Genomic DNA, 21220 nt, shown 5'->3' on the forward strand with positions numbered 1-21220 from the left:
ACAATGCTACAGTAATATACAAACAAATACAATTTAAAAAAATTACATATAAAAATTTTTCATATACACTGCTACAATAAAATTTTTCAAAAACATATCAAAAAACAATTAATCCTAACGATATTAGGCCGAGTTAGGACATCCACAGAGGATTTCTATACTCGCTTATTATAACTTTCCACCAGGATTTCACATTTTCGGGCAAATAGTAGCTCCCCCCCCCACACCCCCCCCCACACACACACAAAAACCCCAAAACGCCAATACGTCCCCCCCCTTGACCTTTTCTAACCGAAGTTAGAGTTACGACTTTTACAAACCTAAACCCCAGAAGAACCTCCAAATAAAACATCAACTGATTCAACCTTCAAGAACGCATGATTTCCGAGGAACTCGGGAATTTACAGACCCTACTAATAGATGGCTAAGAAACAACATAAAATTTACCTTCTTTTGCTACAATTGTTCTTAAAAAAAAAACCACCAAAAAAAATCTAAAATTGGGCAGCAGCGACATCCAACCATCCGCCTCTTCCTGATTTCTCATCTTAAAATGCATAATCACAGGAAATTAAAATGGATTGTCAAGAGGAAAACATTTTAAGCGGAAAAGGCTCTACTTTTTGAACAAAACTATTAACTTCAAAATAAAATAATTGAAAGCGTTCATCCACCCGACGCCTTGAAAAAGTGGTGGCCTACCAGGCATTCAAGCCAAGCAAACAGGAAAGCAAATAAAACAGCTATCATCTACCACGGCCCATCCAATAGTTCAGGCGTCCAACATAAGCGGAAGCAGAATCGGGTCACGAAGCAAACAGAGAGGAGTCACACAACCACTTGTCAAAGGAGGAGAAGTTGGTCGCAGCACAACCAGAAAGGCCAGACCAATTCTTCCAACAAGACCAGCGGTTTCTATGTACATGAATAAATGCCACTTATAACTGCAACGCTGCTGTAGTGCAGTTCACACAGACGTCAGTAGCCTATCTAATGGCCTCCAACAATGTTACCTTTTTCAGCATCACCTGCGACAGAAAGCACACGAACCATTAGTTACAACATCAAACCCTATACCTAGCTGCGAGCGAGCTGTGCTTACAACAGTGAGCTTCAAGATGATAGGGTACTATGCACTTGACGACGGCTCTCACCCTTCCCATATTCGAGTAAGTTCTGAAAGTCCCACTACACAAACTAACCAAAGGCAACTACAACCAGAGTGAATTTGGCTAAGGCAATCTAGTTCAAAGAAGTCCTAGCAAGAGCCATTACGGCGTCCAGTCAAACCTTGAGCATGACGAATTGCTCAGCATCACAAATATCAGAAAAATTCAAAGAATCTTAATAAACGAGGCGAATCAGCAGTAGAATTGGTTATTTCCTGATAATAATATAGATAATATCCGCATAAATCATGAACTATACCCGACAAACCACCATATATCAGAAAAGATCAGCATGGCAGCCGCTAGACAATATTTCTAGTTTACAATTGGAGAAAAAAATAACTAGCAACAACAGAATGCTACATTCTACTTGTTTCCACCCAGCCACCAAAACCAATAAATAAATAAATAAGTTAAAAAAAAAAGAGGAGGATGATGCGGCACCTGTCATTCGCAAGCAATTTTGGTGTCGAAGCTGCTGAGGCATATAGCAAAAGCCTGGAATGCAGATATTGGATATTTGTAGTCCATGGTGAATACATCTTTTCCCACTTTTCCAAATTGGAGAATTACATCATCCTGTTCTTGTCCACCAACCCCACTATCCACCGAAGCTACCAGCTGAAAGTTCTTCACTGACGCCACCGTTACCCGTCCATTAAAGTTGAGACACCAGCACTGAAGTTGCTCGTGCCACCTGGGAGCTTTGTTTTTCAACACTAACATATCATCCTTATCAGTTGACATGGGTCTGGCATGAAAAATATCCGTGCGAGAAGACGACTTTGATCTGAAGAAAGGGAGGGAAGGAAAGGAATCACTAACACCAGGAAGAAACTCAGTTTGTGTAGGGGCAACACCATCTGGTTCAATAGCAGAAGCAGGGATTGCATCCATAGCACAGTGCATTCTCCTTGGTCCCCTGATTACCAGTTACATAGTTTATTTAGCCAGTAAAAAAACATAGAGACTAATCAACAACTGCCCAATGAGATACCAGGTGCACAGCACATAGCAACTGAAAAGAAACACACTTAAATTTGCAGGAATAGATCTGTACTCATATACATTCTTATCGACCAGTGAGAGTTCTAACTACTAAAAAGCACAAACCTTACCTCGAACCCAGGACATTTAACTCATAAGATATGTGGGCTACAGGAAAGTTCCCAGCAGGAACTCTAGGAGAGACTTGTTTCATTCCAACTAGCTTTGTGGAACGAAATTTAGTCACCCTACCTCCAGTGCTTGGAGGCTGTGCATCATAGATTGTGAATTTGGTCCCAAGAAAGTTTGACCTGCCATGAAGGAGGATAAGCTGACCTCAGACTGGAAGAGCTTAGAAAGCAGTGCACTTTAGCGCCCAGTAGACCTTACCTGAGCTTTCCAATGTAAGTACTGCTACCCTTTGAGACATCTTCAGCATTTAGAGAGATGATGTAATCTGTACAAGTTGGGCGCCTACATCTCCGTGCAGCAAGAAGAAACTTACCATCATCATTTGAAGCTGTCAAACAATCACAAGAATGACAAAGACAACGTTATAGCTAGGAATTTTATTCAAAGCTCCTTGCAGCTTCAAGCAGCAAAGACATGTAGATCACTTGAAACACAGAAAATCCCAAGCTTTGTAGTTAGTTATGCCTCCAATACACAGAAAGAGTTGTAATTAAACAAAACTAACTGGGTGAATGCACAATAAGCGATACAAGTTCCAACACATCCACCAATTACCTTGATTTAAACTGAGATAAAGATGATACGTTTGGTTGCTGCGATTCCTTTTTATGAAACACTGGATCAGTGGACCTCTTGGACCCGGCTGCAGAAGGCACCATGTGATTTGAGAAATAAAAGAATATCCTCCAGAGTAATGCACATGTCAGTTTCAAAGAAAATCAATTTAATGCTCACAATTAAGCATTTCTGTAAAGCAGGAATTCTGTTGGATCCATCTTATACAGCAAGGGAAAAAAATATCAACCCAAAATCAACACTAAGCAGCAGTGGTAGACTAATTCAAAAGTGACCTGCATTGCTGTTTGCAGAATGATATAACTAAAGAATTGCTTTTTGCCACCAAAATTTCTAGAGATTGGGTGTTCACTCTTTCCATCAAGTGCAAGTTGAAGCATTATCCTATGAGTCCAACAATTTCCATCAACACTGAGAACTGAATATATTTGGAGAAATGAATTGCTCTTTTATAGCATAAATTCTAGAGGAACTAAGCATGATTTACCCATGTCCGAGGCTCGTGACACTTATAAATTTACTACCTACTACTGTCATCTTCAATATCTTTCCTTTTTGGATACAATGCAAACACCTGAAGAGTTACATAACTGCAAAACTAAATTGGTTCACAATTGTACTTTTTTGAAAGAGTGAAAATCAAATAAAAAATGGCCCAATAACTTGTCGAATTGGTAAACTTGTTGCTCATCATATTTCTCAATTTCTAATACTCAAAGACAGCAAAGTGAGCAGTCACGAGAGCAAATGAAAGAAGAAAAATGAAACTCTACAGAACAACATTTTCAACTCAACATACAGACTAAGTCCAAGCCATACTAAAGAGTTCACTTTGCCCAGGTTGATTCTCAATACTTTTTGTTTTACAAAGAATATTGCCTGATTGCTATGAACTAATTAGGAGGATAATTAAGAATATCAAAAGGGTTCATCACAGTAAGCCTTGTAGATGGTCCATCTTCAAGCTCTGGCAGACAGGTCCATCTACAAGCCCCTCACAGCCTGCTGCCACACCCACACCCCCCAAATATCCAAAACAACAATCCGTGCAGACCCGTTCTCATTAACACTGAATCTAACAAGATATTCTGTATTGTGTCTGTAGGAATAAAACACACGTTTGATAAGCTATTAATTACTCCATATATTAATGAAGCATAAAATTTGGAAGAAAAATATCGACAGTTCCAAACAGCAAACAAAATTCTGAAAAATTGAGGACAACTTATAATCAGATCAAAACATAGAACTTAGCACCACCTATTGGACGTGAACTCATGTTATATTCGAGTCAAATAGCAATCAAAAGACATGCTTTATAGTTCCTTTCTGTGTATGATCGTTCAATAATCCAAATCAATGTGCATTGGCCCTTGAGCATGTACACAATGTGGCTACGCATACTTGTGAGTAAAACTTACTGTACTTAACTAGCACGTTAAAATCCTCTTAACTGCTGCGTTCCTGGATTATATCCTTTTCTCCTAAACATACTCAGATTAAAACAAACAAAGGATATTGGAACTATAAAACCATCATAACAAACTAACCAATGACAATCACCAATAGAATGTAACATCGTCAGCTGAGACATTGTAAAATCAACAAATAATAGAATCATAGCAATTTTTAACACCCGGGCTCATACCTGCTTGAGGGAGATGGGGAAAGTCAACTGTCCAGAAATTTTTGGCGTCTTCACAATTTCCTTCATTATGTCCCTCCAACTCCTACAAACTCCAGCACAAGCAACCACATTCTTTCTGGGGGGCCAGGTACTCTCAGATTCTTCGATCCTCACCAACACATCTCTCAACAGCTCTGGTGGCATGTAAGCCCAACAACTTTGCTTCAAAGCATCTATGGGCACGAAACAACTATCCTGAACCACCCTCTGTGACCTTGATCTCAACCCATTTGGAAGCCTCATCTCAAACCCTTTTCTAGAAATGCTCCCAAATTCGCCCCTCATGTCCTGAAGTATACTTCTAAAAGACATTTTTTCTTTTAAATTACCACCAATACAGTTGAGACTAAAGATATAAGTCCAAAACCTCAATCCCACAATTGAAAAGAGCCCAGGTTTAATAATTAACCATAAAAAGGAATTCAAACCCACAAAAGGAAAAAAAAAGGAAGAGCAAAAGATCCCAATTACGATAAAAGATCCAAACTCTAATATGATTTGTACAAACCCAATTGAGATGCTAACATGTTTAACGGTCCCGAATCAAGCAGCTCGCACCTGATGCAGTAAATTTGACATCATAAAGCAGCATTAACAGAATTAATAAAACACGATCGGCAGAAATAAAAAGGCCTCACATGAAAATCAACTGTTCAATTCAGAATCGAAAGTTCAGTAAAAGAAACTCAGATCTGTGATAGTACAAAAATCCAGACGAGTCAGACAACCACTCCAAAAATAGTGGGCAAGTGAACCAACAATCCTCAGACAAATTCTTAAGGAACCTTTTATGTTCTTAATTAACAAAACAAGAGCAGACTTCTAATGCAAGTAGGGTTTGGAAACTGGAAGCATTTTGATTAAGGGGTTAAATATGCTGGTGGGAAAAGTGATAATCGGGATTAGGCTCGGCAAGTATGTCGTAGTGTGTGTTCGTCGTTTTCGGGCGGAGATGGGAATAGGGTAGGTTTGCTGCTGAAGGTTTACTGCGGCACTTTTGGGCAGTGACAAGTGTGAAACTCTAGTCGCCCCCGGCCCCAGGCCCTTGGAGTTTCTGTCCAGTTTGCATCATTGTCCGAATTCTGCTGCTGAAATCCGACTCGAATATATATAGATTTTCGATGCTTCATAGCATTTTCTCTCTCTCTCTCTCTCTCTCACTCTCTTTACTTGTCCGGTAGAAAAGAAAAGTATATATCTGGCAACAAAGATTCATTGCCAGTGTAATTGCTCTTTCGCCCTCATTCTTTTTAACGCATCTCAATATTATGATGGGATTGGAAAATTCATTCTCCATCTGATTCTAATAAGATAAAATGCAGGGGTCAAAAAAAAAAAAACTACATCACCTCGTTATTTTTAAAAAAGTTTTATAAATAAAAAATATGATTAAAAAATATATTTACAAAAAATATAATAAAAAAAATTTCCACAAACAACTACAATTTAATCAATGGTTAAGCTTCTTCTAAATAAGTATTCATCCAACAAGTACATAAGTACGTCTTTTTTTCTCCTTCTTGTTTAATTTCCCAGTATTCTTGAAAATAATCTTTTACTTTAGCTGTAAGGGTTCCCTCAAATAATAAATTTATTAGCCGTAAAGGGCTATGTTTCTACATTCAATGAAGAAAGATTACATATTAGCCATTTCGTGTGTGTGATGAAATAAATGAATTTGAATTTGACCGACAACAAAACAACAACATTTCTATACGATATTAAACAATTATCTATGGTTTGATATTTGTTGATGGGATATCTAGAACATTTTATTTAAAGGGGATTTTTCTAACGGGTTCACAAAGGCATTTGTTAATGTATTTAAATTATATCTAACTTGCCATGTAATTATATAAATACTAAAGGCATTTTATTGCACCCTTGCATTTATTAAATTTTAAAAATTAAATTTACTTTTTGCTGAAAAAACTTAACACTTGAGATCGTTATTAACTGACGTCCATGATATAACTTAACTCTTTGATATATGATATATAGATATAGACTAGCCAGAAACGTACGACTTATGAGGGTGCAACCCAAATTAAACAATTTTTTGGTCAAAAGGGTAGATGGTATTGGAAGTAATTATTTAGTTGGTAGATTTGTAGTAAGAAACACTTAATGAGGACAAAAATGACGTGAATAAGTTGTCATAAAAAGTTTACACTCCAAGTCCTTCTTTTTGTATTTTGTAGCACTAAGTCCTTCAAAAAAAAAAATTTTCAAAAACATGCCAAGGAAAATGAAACTCTATAGGATAATTATTGATATTACCAAAATGAATTTAATTAAAGACCAAAAATATTATTTAGCATTATTCTACCATCACATGGTCATACGGGAATAAATAATCCCATATTTCTTTTTGGGAGTGACGATACTGCCATGGGGCTTAGATAAACCCAATGTGGAGCGATAAAATGAAACCATGAAGCTATACTGTTTGTTACCTGAATAATTAAAGAGATCTTGGACAGGATGGGACTATATTCAACAACCGAGTTCACTTAACAAAAAGGGTGACTAGAAATTCCTACGTATCAAATTGATAGATACAAACATGAGAATTTTTGAAATTAAGAAAACAGCCTGGTTTGAATTGCAAATTTTTGAATTTTGTGTATAAAAATGTACTTGTACCGATGTGATGTATGATAGATAAAAAAAGTAAATAAGAAATGTGTTGAGATAATTTTTCGGCAAAAATTAGGGCTTGTTTGACAAAACTAAATTATGAAAATAGAAACCTAAAATTTAAGTGTTAAAAGTATTAAGTTGTATATGTTTGATAACTAACTAAATTACCATACTAAATTGAAATATTGAACAAATAAAATGTTTTGACTTTAAAAAAATAATTGCCTTTGTTTGTGTATTCGAAGAGAAAGAAAAGTGTGTGCGAGTGAGAGACTGAGAGAAAATAATGAAATAATTTAGAATTAGTGTGTTATGTGTGTGTACTTTGTGCTGGAATATATATGAAAATGTATTATATGTGTGTGAAATGTAGTAGTACGTATAAGCAATTCAAAAAAATTTGTGAAACATGTTTATTTAAAATTTTGTGGAGCAAATTTTTATGGTGTTTAATACATTAAGTGATAAGGCATTTCTATCATTAAATATGTTGAATTTAAAAAATAATTAAATTAATTTTTAATATTAAGTAGAGTTATCAAACATGCTATTAGTTTATGTCTATCATACAAGTGATATATATTAGAGTGAAGGATGTGTGTATCGTGTAAGTAGGTAGTATATCAGAGCAAGGATTTTTTTTCCTTGGACAAATAAAGAAGATTTCGGATAATCAGTGTTTGGATAATAGATTATTTGAAATTTTGGATTAGCTGTTTTTGGGGGTGTTTTTTAAAAAACTTTATTATAGCAGAGTTTTTAGAGTATATTTTGAAATATTTTTAGAAAATATTTTGGAATATTTAAGAGTAGAAGAATTTCTAAAATATATTTTGAGATATTTTTTTAAATTTTTAAAAAATTTAAACTAATTTTTAGATTATCTTTTAGAATACTTTTAAAAAATCTTTATTGTATTTAAAAAATTAGTTTTTGAAAAACACTCAAAAAAACAGGGATCCAAACAGAGCAACAACACCATCTTTTTCAAAAAAATATTTATTTTTTGAAAGTGTGTTGGACAGGAATGATGTAAGCAAATACTTTCTCCGTCCCACTTTGATAGTCCTGACTTTTTTTTTTCACACAGTTGAAGAAAAAGTAGTTAACTTTGTTGGAACAATCAATTTAGGTAGCTATATTTCTAAAATGCCCTCACATTAATTAGATTACAACTTTATGGAAACTTGAATTGATGGTAAAAAAAGAATCAACTCTCATTAAATGGGGTAGATTTATAGTAACAACAACTTACATTGAATAAGGGTATTTTAGTAAAATTAAAATACAACTACATTCTTTAATTGGAAAGTGGACTATAATTTGGGACAGACGAAAAAGGAAAACAGGACTATCAAAGTGGGACGGAGGGAGTAAGAGATTTCAAGAGCGTAGTTTTCAAGAGCACATGGCATCATCGAACAAATCCAACGGCAGGAGACTTAGCCACGTACTAAGCATCCGTTTCCTTAGCATGCAAGATCCTAATTCCTAACTCCCAGTATCTAGACCTTGGCGACATTTCAAACTGCTTTTTCACTGTTGGCTTTGCTCGATTACTTGCTTTGTTTCTTTCTTTCTCCGCATATTTGGATTTCTCTAACTCTCCCTTTCCCTTCTTCAAGCAAACATAAAACCCTACTCCATCTCTCTCTCTGCAACACAAATCGCTGGTGACCTGGACCTTCCTAGACGCTAACCAGCAACTTTACTTTTTATTATTATTTTTTTAATGTGAAATACAAAAAAAATTCTGGACGAAGTAATTGTTGATCGTGTATTTTTAGTAGAAGCCCGAGAGCGATACTTCCACTGGGAGTGATGATGGGAAGCAATGCACTGTTTGGAACAGGAATTGGATCCGACGTTGATCAATTGTATTCTATAACTTTGTTTGTGGCTTTACTGAGTGCGTGCATAGTGATTGGCCATTTGCTCGAAGAAAACCGCTGGATTAACGAGTCTATTACGGCTCTGCTCATCGTAAGGGGATTTTTATTTGTATTTTTGTTAATTGTTTCTGAATGCATGGATAGACTATAAATTGCATTGGGGCCAGCTAGAAGAGATGTCTCACGTCGATATAGTCCTTAAGTCCTTGCATGTGATCAAATGGCGTCTCTGATGGTCGCAGGGGTTGTGCAGTGGGATCGTTATTTTGCTAACAACTAATGGCAAGAGTTCCCGCATCTTAGAATTCGATGAACAGCTGTTTTTCATTTATCTTCTCCCACCTATTATATTTAATGCTGGGTAAGTTTCTAATTTTTTTTTTAACTCATACATGTGGTTTTCAGAGAAGTACTTGCTAGTCAATCACCTGATCTCTCATGTTCGTGTGTCCTCATATTGATCAGGTTTCAAGTGAAAAAGAAGCAATTCTTCCGAAACTTTATGACCATTGTGCTATTTGGTGTAGTTGGTACTCTGATATCCTTCTGTATCATATCCTTTGGTACGGTCTCGTTTTCTATATCGCCCTTAATTTTAGTTCATTGTAGCTAATTATTACTTAACGTTTCTAGCATACAAGATGCTTAAACGTTTTGTGGAGTTGTAATAGATGTCAGTAGGTGAATACTATTTGAAGTTTATTGTTACTGTTCATCAGGGTAGTTGGAGTCCCTTTTATGGTTGCTACTTTCTACGTTGATGTTTAGAGAACTAGCTATTTTTGATGATGTTAGATGCATGCAATCTACTCCTTGCTTGAGCACTTATCAACAATATTTTCCCCTTCACCTAAGTTTCTCTGTATCCAGAAGGCTATAACATCTACTCTCTTTTGCCTAGCACCAAGTCACCAGATAATCTGAAAAAATCTTAAATATATTGTGTAAGCTCATGAACATTATGTTTTCATTTTCTTACCTTCCCTAGAAGGAATTTGGTGTTGTATGACATCTTTTGTCCTTAAACATAAAACATATCTACTATTTACGCTATCTCCAATACTCATTTTAGTTAATTGATTCAGCGTTATCTGCTTCTTTCATTCCTGTTATTTGGTTTGTTATTTGTGATGGTCATAACCAAAGAATTCTGATTCAGGTGCCAAAAGTTTCTTTGCAAATCTGGACATTGGATCCCTGGAGTTGCAAGATTATCTTGGTAGTGTAATATTCTTTCTGTAAAGATTTTTTTTAATTGAATTTCATTTTGTGGCTTTTTTCATGGTGTCACTTTGTGCGGTAGATTGACTTCTTGCAATTCTGCAACTATTTACAACTTTATAGCTATTTGCCTTTCCTAGAATTATACTGCTATTTGACAAATTCTCAAGTAATTGATGTAATTTTTCCTTATTTTCATAGATAGTTTCCCTTCAGGACCACATATAGCATTTGAGACCGTTAGTGCCACTATAAACGATCCACAAGGCAGTATACATTACCACTTGGCATTCTTCTGAAGTTTGAATTAAAATTAAAAAAATATGATAGCGGATTATTTTGAGGGTCATATTAAAATGGATTAGTTGCATTACAGGTTTCCTATAAGTATGGAAATTTTACTCTGTTATCTTACAATTCTTGCACCTTATTTTGCAGCAATTGGAGCTATATTTTCAGCAACCGATTCTGTTTGTACATTGCAGGTATTGAAGGATGCAATTTTTCCTTCAAAAAAGAGAATGAAAATCCACAAATTGACTTTGCCTTTTTTTTTTTTTAGGTGCTAAATCAGGATGACACGCCTTTGCTTTACAGTCTAGTTTTTGGTGAAGGTGTTGTAAATGATGCGACATCAGTGGTACTTTTCAATGCAATCCAGAGATTTGACCTCTCTCATGTTAAGTCAAAGATTGCTGCACAGTTTATGGGCAATTTTCTTACACTGTTCATCACAAGCACTTTTTTGGGAATAGTGGTAGGTCTTTCTCCTGATTAGACCAACATCCTTTATTGCAGTCTTATAAGATTAGCAAGTTTTGTCCTTTCAGAATGTAATTTCGGCCCTATTGAGCTTGTCAAACTTTAAACCTTATGCTGCTTTACCAATATGAAAGATTGCATCTTTTTAGCATTGTGTTAGCTTTCCTTGCACATCAATATAAAATTTCGTCTCTTTGACTTGTCAAACTTTTCAAAGTAGGGCTCTAGAATGTACTCGATTGGGATGTTCTGTGAGATGTTCTCATCAGTTTCATCTCAGTCCAGTGGAAGTATTTATCAGAACAAGCTCTAGTAGTTTGTAACTTAGCATTATATGACCAAGGTTTTATGTTTCTGCTTGCATGTAACATGACATTTTGGAGATCTTTTTCTTTTAATTAAACTGTTCTGTACTAGTAAGTCTTCAGAAAGAAAAGTGCTGGTTAGAATTAGGAGGGAAAGCTTGATAGGTTCTAGTAGCTGCAACTAATATTTGCATTGATGTTGCTGCACATGAAAATTGAGCTAATCTGTAATAAAAGAAGTAATAGGTTTGTATTTTCGATAAGAGGATGTATCTCCGAATAGGTAACACCTGGTTGTTAAATGTTTACTTTCCAAGTAGAAACTCGTTTGCACTACAAGTATAGATCATACAAAGGTAGGAAGTGTTTGGAGTTCTATATAGCAACTGGACTTCTGACAAAACCTTCATCCTCTCATGTCATTTGTTGGGCTTGTTATCAGTTGATTCTTAGTTGCATTTACAGAAACGTTTCCTTTAGGTAATGCCATTATGCCTTTAATTATTCCTCGTGTTCAATTCTTGAGGTACAAAATGAAACTATTAATATACATGTCGTTCTGATGACTGCAGATTGGATTGCTCTGTGCATACCTGATCAAAAAGTTGTACTTAGGGAGGTATGTTAATCTAGCAGTTTTCTAGCATGTGTATAATTTGATTCTCAACTTTTACGCCTTATTGAGATTGAAGTAATTGCTAACATGCAATTCCAGTGGAATAATTATTATCAATACATGGGATTAAGACTATGATTATATTGATGATTTCCATTTGATTATGAAAAAAGCTGGATGATTGAAATTTATGGCAAGGTTGGGCTGATTGGCAATTTAAATTATAATCTCATTGTTCTTCCTTCCTCTCCCAGTCCTCAGGAAATAAATCAGGATGAAACTTTACGGGAATGTCATATGTATGAACTCATGGAATGGCTTGGTCATGTATCTTGTTCTGCTATTTAAACTCTAGTGGGTTTATGTCCGATTTCAGGCACTCTACAGATCGCGAAGTTGCTTTGATGATGCTCATGGCCTATCTTTCATATGTTATGTCTGAAGTAAGTTTACTTTCATGGGACACATAACTAAAGAGGCTTAAGCTGTTAGTTGAGAATCTCTGTAAATTCAGCTAACCAGAAAACTTGAGCTTGAGGATTGTAAATTCAGCTAACTCGGCCCTATATATTGAACGGACTTTACTTTCTACTTCTTACTGGATCAACAATTCTACATATGCTCTGAAATTAAAACTTTTGATCCGAGTGATTATGTCAATTTGTGCTCTTTTCAGATGTTCAACCTGAGTGGAATCTTAACAGTGTTCTTTTGTGGGATAGTCATGTCGCACTATACATGGCATAACGTTACTCAAAGTTCTAGAACGACTACCAGGTCGGTCGGTCTGTCTGCCTCTCTCTCTCTCTCTCTCTATCTCTCTCTCATTTTGGCAGGATTTTCAAATACTAATTTTTAATTTGTCCTGCTTTCGGTCATATTATGCTACTGACGCAGTATAACTTTCTTCCACAGGCATGCTTTTGCAACATTATCATTTGTTGCAGAGGCTTTTATCTTCCTTTATGTTGGGATGGATGCATTAGACATTGAAAAATGGAAATTCGTAAGTGAAAGGTAAGCTATACATGGCTGAAAATGTGGGTAGTTATAGTTAATCTCTGTTGATGCACAGGGGCGGAGTTTCATTTACTTCAGGAATCATTATCAAGGTTTTGAATTTTTAGAAAGGATTTCAAATGATGTTTCATGATTACTTGTTCCACAAACTATTTGTTCACTATATCTTTGTTTACCATTTGCTTCCAAAGTAAAGTTGTCCTGTACCGTAATTTACCAAGTTCCTGCAGCCCAGGAAAATCCATTGCAGCGAGTGCAGTTTTGTTTGGCTTGGTTTTGGTTGGAAGAGCATCTTTTATATTCCCTCTGTCCTTCTTGTCCAATTTTACAAAGAAGTCAAAGAGTGACAAATTTGATTTGAAGCAGCAGGTATTATTTGGAGTTTCTTTAAATTCTTTGGCCTCCAGGTAACAATACTATAACAAATTTAACTGAACAGGTAACAATTTGGTGGGCTGGATTGATGCGAGGTGCAGTGTCCATGGCATTAGCCTATAATCAGGTATATATCTTGTCATCTTGTTTTACTGCTTTTGGAGTAATTGGTGGGTTGGAGAGGGGGTGTATGGTGAAGTTCAAGTTTCAAAGAGTTTATTGCTTATTTTGAATTTGAAGCATATAGGGATTCATAGGACTTGTTAAGTAGCATATGAGATGACATGGCACTTCTCTGCCAATACAGGTTACCAATCTGATTGTGCTGTTGATTGTAGAAAGAGCGTGGCATTCAACATTTAGTTGTGAATATAGTTCTGTGCTGTCAGGAGAGTATATGCTGGTTAAGAAAAAGGGTAAAAAAAAAAAAGACTATACTGCTGAACAGGCTTTAGAACAATTCTTTCTTGTATATCAGCTATATACAAAGTATAGATTGGATGAATATGTTTTCTAACTGATTCACACCTCGATGTTCGGAAAAGTTTTAGAAAACTATTAGCATAGACCAAGTCTTTCTGCTGATGGGTGTTCCTGCCTTTCTGCTGATGGGTGTTCCTGTCTCTATGGTGATTGTTTGTTTCATATATTTCTAGCATACTACAATGGAGCTACAAGTCTAGGTATGGTAAAGTATGGTTTAAAATGTACCTGAGGGTACCTGACTAGGTATCTAAGTAGGCTGCAGATATAGTTATGCTACTTCTGGTAGAAGGATAACACACCATGATCTCAATCCCAAGTAATTTTGGTCATAGAAATGAACATTACTGTGTGTTGATGCTGGTGATAACTGTATTCTGATGCTGTTATTTCATAACATTGCAGTTTGCAAGGTCCGGCCATACCCAACAGCCTGGGAATGCGATTATGATCACTAGCACCATCACTGTTGTTCTATTCAGTACCATTGTAAGTACAAGAGGCTTTAAAAAGTTAACGACGTTTATTTCCCTAAACCTAATATTCTTATTGTTTAGCGTCACTCATTATTATGCTGCATGGCTATTCTTTTTCGTAACAGTAATTTGATAGCAAATATTGATTTGAAATTTACTGGCCTAGTTAGTAGTAGGACAGCAAGCACCATTACATTCCCATGTCGTTTTCTTCAAGGTACACTGACCATGTTCTTCCAGGCTGCTTCAGAATTTCTTAAAGTTCTGGCTCTGTTTTTGTGGTCAGCATATTTGTGATGTCAAACTTTTTTGGTGAAACAGTAATCTGACTCAGATGATGCTCTATGATTTACTTTGGGGCTTCTGCTAAATGCCTGTTGGTTTTGTCGTGTCAAGCTTTTGTTGCATGTGTGGTCAATATTGCTGAAATATGTGCATTTAAAATGTAAGATGATGTTGGACGTGCTAACTAGTTCACCAAGGTCGAGCAGATTGTGTTTATTTTTTTATCCTTGGGAAAGATGTACGAGCATGGCATGGTTTTCTCGAATATTTCTAATCTTCATTTGGTAGTTCAATGTAATTGAACGTTCTGAATTATGTTGATAACTAATTGGTTTCCTCTTTCAAAATTTGGATGTTTTTTTTTCTTAGGTGTTTGGGTTGATGACGAAGCCTCTTCTAAAATTCTTGCTGCCTCAGTCCATAATTCCCGAGCATGGTATGGAATCTGAGACGGCTGGCACGAGACCCATTCTGATGCCACTTCTTGACGATGAGGAAAATGTAGAGGTTGGCAAGGAAAGTAGCAATACTCATCTTCCATCCAGTTTGCACATGCTTCTGACCACACCGACTAACACAATACATCATTATTGGAGAAAATTTGATGATGCTATAATGCGCCCAGTCTTTGGTGGGAGGGGGTTTGCGCAGCTGGACTCCGGTTCTTCAGAAGAAGCGAGTGAATAGTAGTTGCAGAATAGACAAAAAAGTTAATTGGAGTGCATATACAGTACTGAATATGCACCCTTTTCCGCAGTGGATAGGATTCTGCAGATCACATGTGGCTTTGCTTTGCAAATCAAGCATGTTTGTCTTGGAAGTCTCCTATTGCTGGGATTTGGAGGGAGAGCTAAAATTTTCCCGAGCAATAGATGCAGAAACTTAACAGTGTAGTGTTTGGATAGAGTATTATTTGAAATATTACTTGTATAACACTTTTTTGTGATACGAGATATACGTGAGATAAAAAGTTAGTTAGGAATATAAAAAAAGGTATATTGAAAAATGTATTTTTGTGATGTAAGTCAAATATTATTGTGCTATCGAAACACGCTTAGTTTACAATACTTAAGCTTTGGCGATGTTGTTGATATTTTAGTTTACAAATTTAGGATAAGCACATTTTTATTAAGTTATTGTATTATCACAGTACTAGATATTTACCGTATGCATAATTAGACTTGAAAATTATTCATGATAATATAAGAATAAGATTCACCTTCTGCTATTCAAGATAAATTTTTTTTAATGTTCTTAACAGGTAGCCTATTGTTTTTTCCTCTATAATAATAATATGAAAAAAAAAAGCTTAAGTAATTACATGCTCTAATGAATTTTTTTTCATCACCTTTGTTTCTAATAACACATTTCAATATATATATTGATATTACATTGACACTCTCTTATACTTTTTTCCTTTTATTTTTTGTATAAATTTTTATTGTTTCTTCGGTGTACAGTGCGAATCAAAATGTAAGTACAAAATTTGTTATTGAAAAGTCCGAAAAAAAAAGGGCGTGTGATTAATCATGCAACAATCATTCGTGAATAAAATACGTTCTTGCTTATAGTAATAATAATAAAAAATAAGAACACAACTCGGAGGGTAATGCACCGACCATCAATTACGAAATCCTCATTTATGACAAGAAATAGAAAAGGAAAAAAATTTTGATATCCATTTGAAATGCCAAGTCATCATTTTCGACCGTTATGTATCTGTTTGTATTATGGGTCCCACCGTCCTAGTCCCATACGCTCCTTCTGACAGCGACGCAGTCTCCCGAAAAAAAAGAAAAAAGCGGTAGCACCGGTTGTAAAATCGTGCAAACTACAAAACACAGTCGTCCTCTTGAATTTGAAACTTGTTTGGAATGAGTTGTACTGTTTAAGCAGAGAGTTTTAATGAAGCCCCAGAAGATGAAGTCCTGCTAGTACATAACATAAGCAGATAAAGCCCGAGGACGAGGGTTTTATTTTTATATTAATGCACCATATTATTTTATAGTAATCACTCGAAGGAATTCGAAAATCGCCGGACACAGCGGTATCGTCCCACTTGGCAAGGCGGTGAATGGTAAGTTTTTGTCTTCTGATTCAAATTCTTTCGGCAGTCCGGCTTAAACTCCAACGTGGCAGCTCCGGTTCTAGTAGTAAAATTCTAGGAAAAATAGATGCTCATTGGTATACACGCAATTGCAAATCTCGAGAAGTCTTGGGGTGTTCAAATTCTTTCCACTCACACACGCCTCCTCTGAATCCGACACTAATATCCTCAAATCAAAGCAGTAGTAGTGGATGTGTATCATCATCCTGAGCGCATGGAAGAAGTAGCCCAGCCCTCAGCCTCACGCAGTTTTTGCGTGGGAGGGTGTGTGTGTGTGTGAGGAAGTGAGTCGTACGCCTGCCATCGATCGAGCGTGAGTGTGTGTGTGTGTGTGTGTTTTCTTCAGCCTTTTTTTCGCGTGGTTGCAGCATTCTTCTACCACCTGCGTCTCCAAGCTTCGTCGTCGACAAACAAGCAAGCCCATTTAATTGATCCACCACAAGTTCGCCGGCATAATTCAGGTGCGGTTTTCAGGAATCCTTCCTTGTTTATTGTCGTTTTTTTTTTTTTTGGTTATTACTACTGTATTATTTTGTCTCAGGGATCTTTGAGCCTCCAAAGCCCAAGATCCCTGCTTGGAAATACCCCGGTTGTTCTGTTGCTTTTGTAAGAATTTTTTTTTTTTTTTTGGAGTTTCTTCAAAGTCGAAAAGACCAAAACAACCTGCAAAGATGGCGATGACAATGTCGCTGCTTAAAGAGAGATTAATGTAGTAATAGTACCTATATTCTCTTATATTCATAATAATTTAAATTTTGAAAAGGTTGAAGAAGAAGGAGGTATGGTGGAAGCCAAGCAGCAGAAGGAATCGTCAAACTGGTGGTGGTTTGACCGTCTCAGCATAAGCAACAACAACCAAAAGCGTTCCGCATGGCTCCAATCAACCCTTTCAGGTAACTTTTCTTTTGCATCTAGTCGACTCTTTAACCATTGTTCTGCTTATAGTGCTAGTATTCTCTTTGTCAGTCACAACTATCGAGGACTTTAGTAGTAATTTACTAACTTAGATTGCACAGTTCTAGTAAACAGTGGTAGTGCTAATTGTTTACACTGCAAGTGGACATTTGATTTGCTCAAGATTACTTACCGGAAATTTTTAAGTTCTAATTTTACATCTTAAAAATGTCGCCGATACTGGATCATTTAGGCAAAGCATTCGTAACTAGATCTTTAAAGAGGCAAAATTCGATGGTCACTGCAAATTATGGATGTCACACCTGCCAAAATAGAATAAAAGTAAAAGACAATAAAAAAACATGAAACTTTGCCAGGGCAACAGTAGTAATTAGAAGATTTTTTCCCCCCATTTTCCCTCCTAGCAAGATTCGTGCTAATAGTTTCGAAGATTCAAAAAGGGTTTACATTATATTGGCACCAACTGTTGAGATGTGGGTCGACCCTTAGAGCTACATCCACATCAGAGCCATGTGGAGGTGCGAGGAAGGTCCGTCCATTTGTTATCTAACTTTTATCAAGGTAATGGTCACTTGTTTAGCTTGCATACAAGTTTGGACTTGAAAAGTGGATGGTGGAGGGATCCACTACCATTATCAGCAGATGGACTAGGATGATAAACAACGAGATATTTCATATTGGACGAACATGGAGAGCAGAATTAGGGCTTTATGATAAGAGAGGATTACTTTGATGTTTTGTCTTTCATATGGGGATTTGGGTTTTGCTCATGATTAGTAAGAAAATGTTGCTTATGAAATGAAAATCGGAGCAGCTTGATGATTGGTGTCATCATACCAATGGCCCGCAATATGGAGAATTCTCTGTCAATACTGCAGGACATTTTTATACACTTTTTAAGGTCTTCTCATAATTTTTGGTGACATCCTCGTATTGTGTCTCTGACCCACTATGGTCGGAATAACTACGAGAAATCATCAATTTTTGGAGCACACAAGTAAGAATTATTTTCGAAAAAGAATGTTGGATCTTTTATTCCGTCTTTTTTTTTTTAAATATATATAGTTCCTATTAGCTGGGTTTGTTGAAATTCTTTCTGGGGTCATTAATGCATTATCCAAACTTATTCCACGGCCTTTTTAAGTTTTAATGTTCGTGTTTAGAGGGGTATAGAAATAGTGGTGGAAATTATCATCTATATTATGAAATCTCTTCGCCATAAACTATTTTTGAAGTATCAGATAGTAAATTGAAGCAAATTTCCCATAAATTTAAAGCTTCTGGCTTGTGCTGCTGACTGCGATTAACGTGATGAGTATTGGTCAAACCGTCTTGGCAGAGCTGGATGAGAAGACGAAGGCAATGCTGAAGCTAATAGAGGAGGACGCAGATTCCTTTGCTCAACGTGCAGAGATGTATTACAAAAAGCGACCGGAGCTTATTAGCATGGTTGAAGATTTTTATCGAACCCATCGTTCATTGGCTGAGCGATATGATCAATTCAAGTCCGAGTCTGGAACTCGGCTTGTCGCCCCATGGGCATCGCCATTATCAGTCACCAAATGTAGACCGGAGAAGTTGATGACCTTGAGTTCCATGGATAAATCCTATGATAGCTATTCTGAAACTTATGGAACTGAGGAGTTGGAGGAGGAGTCTGACGTTGAGGATCCTGAACCAGAGGAAGTAGTGCTGTACGACAAAGAAGCGGACAAAGAGGAAGTTTCAAGTGGTGATGATGGAAATAGTCGCATAATGAAGCTGATGGAAGAAATAGAGAGACTTAAAGAAGAGAACAATACTCAAAAGGAGCAGCTAATGCAGAAGGATGAAGAGAAGAGAGATGTCATCAGACAGCTCAGTTTAGCAATGGACTTGCTCAGGGAGGAGAACGTGGAGCTCAGGAAGAGAGTTGTCAAAGAATCTGTTAAGAGACAGGATCACTTCGAAGTGAACAAATTGGAGGTGTTCTGGAGGAGGCTGTTCAATTGAGCTTCAGAATTAGATGCTCTTGTGTCTCGTGTCTCACTAGAAATTTGTATGTTTTGTATGCCAGCAAGAAGTAAATCTGTACAACAGTCAAACTAACTCTTTCTATAAATGTGGGGCTTCCTCATTAACTAGCTCGGCTTGAATTAGTCTTCCAATCTTTACATCAAAGTTAATCCTCTGGTTGTACTAGTCATTGTTATTATGTAACCTTCTCGATTTTTTTTTGTGTAATTATGTTGGTAATGAACTCCTCTGAGCCATTATTTTTCTTCAAGGATAGTGTAATTATGTAACTACTGAATTATTTGTATATGCTAGGAAATGTTTACTACTCGTTCTAGCTCTTTTAATTATTTTTGTATATGCCAGGCTCAAGTAAATAGAGAGAAAAGGCAAGCTCTGAATCCTCATGTAAAAGTAGGAGCTTTATTTACCATTAAAATGTTCACATTGATCAGCTCATGATTGCAAACACAAACAAGAAGATTAGAATCGACCTTTGAGACCTAACTTCCCACTGCCAAACTTGGTGATATACGCTAGAATTAATTGTCTATCATAAACATCAAATTAAAAAGCTCTCTTCTCTGCACATACGGTTGGAAAGCTAAATCTGAAGAAAAATAGAAGCTCGCAATCAGCAAAAACCTTTATTATCAAGTGTGCTGTAGTAGCCGCAATGCATTTGCACCTTTGCATACCACAAGAAATGTGCATTTACCAAAGTGCTAAGAAAGCTGGGAGGAGAGCCGAACTCAGAAAGCCCGAAACTTTAAGCTGATTCGAGGAGGAAAATGGCAAGGACCCGAGTGGTGAAAACGCCAGGAAAGGCACCGGAGCTTCTATTGCGTCCGGATTTGGAGGGCTTGGGCTTGAAGGAATTGTGGGCAAGGAGGACTCGCTTGGAGAAAGCTCTGAACCACCTGGAGAAGGAAACAGAGGAGTAATGTCTGGAGATAAGGCTGGCGGCGAAGCCAAAGGTGCATCTGGCAACAATGCTGGAGCAGCTGAAATTGTGGAGGTTGATAACTGTGGCTGATCAGGTAGAGTTGTTGATACGAAGGCCAACATCAAAGATGGGCTTGCCATGAAAATCAAAAACTGGATAAAAAGGGGCCAGATGGCAGCCATTAATGATAAGGAAATCAATACCCTCACAGGGTGCAGAAATAAATGTGCGAATGTGTGTGTTTGTGAGAGACAATGGAATCGAAGAATGCAGTAGTAATAGTGGGTATCCACTATCAATGTATGATTGAGTGATCAGAACTATTACCAGTGCTACTAGCGCTGAAGGTTTTGTGGTGGGGACTGGAATGGCAGGTGGCAAAGGATAAATGGGGAATCATCTGAGGAGACAGCTTGTAGTGTCTGAGCTAAGGGACAAGATTGATAAATGAAATTTGACATGGAAACACATGACGGTGAATTGGCAGCTTCTGTCCATTTCTTTCCTGAGTGGCTGTTTGCTGCTGTTGCTATTCGTCGCCCGTGAAAGTCCTCCTGCTCTCCTGTCC

General features: G+C 36.8%; 4 protein-coding genes across 4 annotated transcripts; 3 read left to right on the forward strand and 1 right to left on the reverse strand.

Moving 5' to 3' along the window:
* Window positions 1-512: 512 nt before the first annotated feature.
* Window positions 513-5752, reverse strand: LOC113763302 (tubby-like F-box protein 3). The gene is made up of 7 exons (XM_027307072.1): window positions 5250-5752; window positions 4573-5169; window positions 2904-2991; window positions 2547-2676; window positions 2288-2467; window positions 1614-2091; window positions 513-1028 (listed from the first exon to the last, which is right to left on the reverse strand). Exons 2-6 carry the CDS (start codon window positions 4921-4923, stop codon window positions 1617-1619), a joined length of 1224 nt encoding a protein of 407 aa, XP_027162873.1. The 5' UTR covers window positions 4924-5169; window positions 5250-5752; the 3' UTR covers window positions 513-1028; window positions 1614-1616.
* Window positions 5753-8806: 3054 nt separating this feature from the next.
* Window positions 8807-15780, forward strand: LOC113751295 (sodium/hydrogen exchanger 2-like). The gene is made up of 14 exons (XM_027295253.1): window positions 8807-9237; window positions 9389-9507; window positions 9612-9709; window positions 10306-10365; window positions 10806-10852; window positions 10930-11124; window positions 12007-12053; window positions 12427-12493; window positions 12727-12827; window positions 12966-13067; window positions 13301-13439; window positions 13510-13572; window positions 14334-14417; window positions 15059-15780. The coding sequence occupies exons 1-14, from the start codon at window positions 9076-9078 to the stop codon at window positions 15374-15376; spliced, it is 1602 nt and encodes a 533-aa protein (XP_027151054.1). The 5' UTR covers window positions 8807-9075; the 3' UTR covers window positions 15377-15780.
* A 770-nt stretch (window positions 15781-16550) lies between these two features.
* Window positions 16551-19972, forward strand: LOC113764718 (protein NETWORKED 3A-like). The gene is made up of 3 exons (XM_027308692.1): window positions 16551-17257; window positions 17560-17689; window positions 19051-19972. The coding sequence occupies exons 2-3, from the start codon at window positions 17578-17580 to the stop codon at window positions 19701-19703; spliced, it is 765 nt and encodes a 254-aa protein (XP_027164493.1). The 5' UTR covers window positions 16551-17257; window positions 17560-17577; the 3' UTR covers window positions 19704-19972.
* Window positions 19973-20484: 512 nt separating this feature from the next.
* LOC113773616 (protein qua-1) lies at window positions 20485-20842 on the forward strand (the record flags this gene model as incomplete). Its single annotated transcript, XM_027318251.1, has 1 exon — window positions 20485-20842. A coding segment is annotated over one exon (258 nt), but the record flags the coding sequence as incomplete, so codon positions are not given.
* Between the last annotated feature and the right edge of the window lie 378 nt (window positions 20843-21220).

The sequence above is a fragment of the Coffea eugenioides genome, chromosome 1, assembly GCF_003713205.1.
Source record: "Coffea eugenioides isolate CCC68of chromosome 1, Ceug_1.0, whole genome shotgun sequence".
Classification (NCBI taxonomy): domain Eukaryota; kingdom Viridiplantae; phylum Streptophyta; class Magnoliopsida; order Gentianales; family Rubiaceae; genus Coffea; species Coffea eugenioides.

What these genes read in the sequence shown, in the direction of transcription:
- LOC113763302 (XM_027307072.1), bottom strand. Translation starts at nt 4,923, where the DNA reads ATGTCTTTTAGAAGTATACTTCAGGACATGAGGGGCGAATTTGGGAGC. An exon ending in TCCCCATCTCCCTCAAGCAG is followed by an intron (nt 2,992 to 4,572) that starts GTATGAGCCCGG and finishes TGCCTTCTGCAG; the next exon opens with CCGGGTCCAAGAGGTCCACT. An exon ending in TTATCTCAGTTTAAATCAAG is followed by an intron (nt 2,677 to 2,903) that starts GTAATTGGTGGA and finishes ATTGTTTGACAG; the next exon opens with CTTCAAATGATGATGGTAAG.
- LOC113751295 (XM_027295253.1), top strand. Translation starts at nt 9,076, where the DNA reads ATGATGGGAAGCAATGCACTGTTTGGAACAGGAATTGGATCCGACGTT. An exon ending in GGAGTTGCAAGATTATCTTG is followed by an intron (nt 10,366 to 10,805) that starts GTAGTGTAATAT and finishes CTTATTTTGCAG; the next exon opens with CAATTGGAGCTATATTTTCA. An exon ending in TTGTTCTATTCAGTACCATT is followed by an intron (nt 14,418 to 15,058) that starts GTAAGTACAAGA and finishes TTTTTTTCTTAG; the next exon opens with GTGTTTGGGTTGATGACGAA.
- LOC113764718 (XM_027308692.1), top strand. Translation starts at nt 17,578, where the DNA reads ATGGTGGAAGCCAAGCAGCAGAAGGAATCGTCAAACTGGTGGTGGTTT. An exon ending in GCTCCAATCAACCCTTTCAG is followed by an intron (nt 17,690 to 19,050) that starts GTAACTTTTCTT and finishes CCGTCTTGGCAG; the next exon opens with AGCTGGATGAGAAGACGAAG.